This window comes from Tupaia chinensis, unplaced genomic scaffold, assembly GCF_000334495.1.
Source record: "Tupaia chinensis unplaced genomic scaffold, TupChi_1.0 Scaffold000201_1, whole genome shotgun sequence".
Classification (NCBI taxonomy): domain Eukaryota; kingdom Metazoa; phylum Chordata; class Mammalia; order Scandentia; family Tupaiidae; genus Tupaia; species Tupaia belangeri.
The window spans coordinates 3,081,285-3,085,238 of record NW_006159676.1 but is presented as its reverse complement, the minus strand read 5'-3'; the positions used below and the strand labels follow the sequence as shown (position 1 = coordinate 3,085,238).

General features: G+C 50.6%; 1 protein-coding gene across 1 annotated transcript in view; it reads right to left on the bottom strand.

Annotated features, from left to right (window-relative positions):
* Positions 1 to 720: 720 nt before the first annotated feature.
* USHBP1 (USH1 protein network component harmonin binding protein 1) overlaps positions 721 to 3,954 on the bottom strand; it is a 19,056-nt gene continuing 15,822 nt past the window's right edge. The window contains exons 11-13 of the mRNA XM_014587301.2: positions 2,178 to 2,257; positions 1,844 to 1,966; positions 721 to 1,044 (exon numbers count right to left, since the gene is read on the bottom strand). Coding sequence (XP_014442787.1) covers positions 855 to 1,044; positions 1,844 to 1,966; positions 2,178 to 2,257 — 393 coding nt within the window. The 3' untranslated portion in view covers positions 721 to 854. The remainder of the gene's footprint in view (positions 1,045 to 1,843; positions 1,967 to 2,177; positions 2,258 to 3,954) is intronic.

Sequence of the window (3,954 nt, the reverse complement as noted above, 5' to 3'; positions counted from 1 at the left end):
GGAAAGAGGGGGGGAAATGAGAAAGCAAGCCACCAGGATCAGGACTTGAACTCTGGTCAGCCATGTGGGAGTATCCTGTGCCTTCACCACCACGCCACCTGCCGGGCTTGACACTGAGTCTTTCTCACATGTCCAGTCTTTCCCTGTCAGGCTCTGGACACCCATGCACCAATTCCTGTCACTCTAAGCATGCCCCAAAATACAGCTACTCGATGTGATAGAAATCACTCCAGGACAATTTATTTATTTAAGAATTATTTTATTTAACGTTATTTATTGATGTATTTTAATTTGACCAGAGAGAGACAGAGTGAGAGAAAGAAAGAAAGGGAAAGTGAGAAAGGAAGCTGCCAGGTCCAGGACTTGAACCATTACTGACCAAGTGGGAGTCCACCACTCTTAACCACCACGTCACCTGCTGGTCCCATCCTCCACCTTTTTTTTTAGAGAGATATTTTTTACTCTAGGGCATGTGTGCTTATCGGAAGGACAGAGAGAGACAGAAAGAGAGAAATCAACCCCCCCCCCAGGGGAAATGGCCATGCCACAATCCCTTCTCCATTCTCTCCTCTGGATTTTGGACACACATGCACATGCGACCGGGGTGTTTTAAGTCACCGGATCCGGGACTTGAACCGTGGTCAACTACATGGGAGTCCAGCGACATAGCCATTACGCTAACTGCTGGTCCCATGCCCCATGTGTTTTAAGTCTCCGGGTCCAGGACTCGAACTGTCATCGACTACATGGGAATCCAGTGACGTAACTGTTACTCCACCTGCTGGTCCCACTCCAGGATAGCTCATGACAGACCTGCTACGACCGTGCGTTCCTACAGGGCTGGGGATGGGGGTCTAAAGGATGGTCTCCCCTAACTGGGGAGGCGAACAGAGAGGCCGGGGCTTCCCCAGGAACCTCGCCCTGCCTTCCAGCACTGCCAGCTCCTTAGCCTGCTGGACTTCCATGACAGCCACCTGCCGCTCCAACTTCCGCTGTTGCTCCTCCTGCTTCCGGTGCGCTCCTCGGAAGGCCAGGACCAGGGCGCTGCAGGAGACGCATGGCTGAGCCAGGAATCAACCCGCACTCCACCCAAACCAAACCAGGGACAATCTACTCCCATTCCTCCCATTCCCAGATGGAGAACTCTTTTTTTTTTTTTTTAAGGGGGTTTTTTTTGGAGAGGTTTTTGCGGCACGTGCGCTTGTCAGAAAGACAGAGAGAGAGAGAGACAGAGAGACAGAAAGTGAGAAATCACCCCCCGCGAGGGATGGCCACACTGCAATCCCTTCTCCTCCATTCTCCTCTCGGGATCTTGGGCACGCACGCACACGCGCCCGGCGTGAGTTTAAGCCACCGGGTCCGGGACGCGAACCGCGGTGCACTACATGGGAGTCCAGTGACATAGCCATTACGCCAATTGCTGGTCCCAGGGAGATGTTTTGCTATAGGGCACATGCACTTGCTGGAGAGACAGAGACAAAACAAGAAATCACCCTCAAGGGGAGATGGCCACACTGCAATTCCTTCTCTTCTATCCTCCCCTTGAGATTTAAGGCACAGATGAATCCGTGCCCAGTGTGAGTTTTAAGCCTCTGGGATTCAAACCGCGGTCGACTACATGGGAGTCCAGCGACATAGCCACTATGCTAACTGCTGGTCCCCTGATAGGGAGCTCTTTCAGACTGGGACTCCCTGGGGTCCCGACATCGCTCAGCAGAAACTGGACATGCCGTGGACATCAGGAGAGGAAAGAACCGTCTGTCTGTCTTGCAGGGGCCAGGCTGAGGCTCAGAGAGAGTCGGGGAGCTTCCGAGATGAGCAGGGGGATTCCGGGGGGGCCCACCTGTGAGCCTTGCACAGATCCCTGTTCAGCTCTGCACTCTGAGCCCTCTGGGCTCGCCCCATCTGAGCCATCTGTTCCAGCTTCTCCCGCAGAGACTGCAGCTGCTTCCGCAGGTCCTGGATCCTGGCGCAGGGGTTAGGAGAGAGGGGGCTCGCAGCCGCAGCCGATCCTGTCTCCTCCTCTCTTCCCACCCCCCCCCATGGCATTCCCGTGTGAACACACCTGTACCCAGGTGTACACCTGGGCCTTGCCTGCATTTAACACCCCCACGGGCTTGCTCATCAATCCCCCTACCCCAGCCCACTCGTCCCAAAACCAGGAGCCAGGCACACACCGGGAGAAGGACGCAGCCAGTTCTGGAGCTAATTTTTCAGGGTCCGTAACTCTGGTGCCACCAGGAATAGCAGGGGGACCCTAAGAGACAGAAACACAGAAAGCGACGTGAACTGTGTGGCTCAACTGTATGACGTTGACACTGCCCCAGACAACGGCAGCCAGGACCTGACCCCTGCAGAGCCTCCGATCTGGTGAGATAACCCTAAAGGGTAAAATGGGCATGGTGGTTAAGGCGCTGGACACTCCCACAGGGCCGACCATGGTTCGAGTCCTGGTCCTGGTGGCTTGCCTTCTCACTTTGCTTCTCTCTCTGTCTCTCTCTCTCTCTCTCTCTCTCTCTGGTCACATTAAAATAAATGAATGGATAAATTAAAATTTTCTTTAAAAAATAAATGTTTTAAATAAATAATAAATTTTTAAAAAATAAATTTATTTCCCTGACAAGGGAAATAAATAACAGAGAACGTCACGGACCGAAGGCAATCCGGGAGGGCTTCCTTGAGGAGGTGATGTCTAAGCTTAGACCTACAAGAGGTTGGAGACTATATAAAATAAAGAGGGGGGGCCAACAGGTGATATGGCAGGGTGGTTAAGGGGGCTGGACTCCCACGTAGCTGACAGGGGTCGAGTCCCAGACCCTAGTCCCCTCCATAGGGAGATTGCCACGCTTCAATCCCTTCTCCATTATTTTCCTCTCAGGAATTTAGGCACACACACACACACACACACCCAGCATGAGTTTTAAGCCGCCAGGTCTGGGACTTGAACCACAGTCAAATGTGTGGGAGTCCAGTGACGTAACCAGTACACCATCTGTGGGTTCCCCACCAGAGTGATTTTCAAGCCACCTGGTCTGGGATTCAAACTACAATAGTCAACATGGGAGTCCAGCACCTTCACCACCACGCCATCTGCTGGCCCACTCTGTTTCTTTATAAATCACCCACTCTTGGGTATTTCTATTAGCAATGTAAAAATGGACTAAGGGGGCCAGCAGGTGGTATGGTGGTTAAGGGTGTTGGACTCCCAGGTGGTAGACCATGGTTCAAATCCTGGATCTGGTGGCTTACTGTCTTGCTTTCTCTCTCTCTCTCTTTCTGTCTCTCCCTCTCTCTTTCTCTGGTCAAATTAAAGTAAGTAAATAAATACATAAATAAACTTTAAAAATGGACAAAGATACTGGTGTCCCCGGAAAGGACACATCCTTACAAAGTCTTAGAGGTGGGAAAATTGACTCAAAATGCCGCACTAAGAAGCCTGAACTGGGGCAGGGTAGACCAGCAAATGACGTATCAGTTATGTCAGTGGACTCACACATGGCTGATTGGGGTTTGAATCCCAGACCCGGTGGCTTCAAAATCACACCGGGCGCATGTGCGTGCGTGCCTAAGATCCCGAGAGGAGAATGGAGGAGAAGGGATTGCGGCGTGGCCATCCCCCCTAGGGGGTGATTTCTCACTTTCTGTCTCTCTGTCTCTGTAGCGAGTGCATGCACCCTATAGCAAAAACCTCTCCATAACAAAAAATTGAATTATTGATTTCATTTTATGTATTATTATTTTATGTATTATTTTTAATTTTTTAAAAATTTGACCAGAGAGAGAGTAAAAGAAAGTAAGAAGGCAAGCCACCAGATCCAGGACTCGAACCCTGGTCAGCCATGTGGGAGTCCAACACCTTCACCATGCCACCTGTCGGGCTCCAAGCAAAATATATTTTTAAAATAATTATTAACTTTTTTTTTTTGGAGAGTTTTTTTTTTTTTTTTTTTTTGT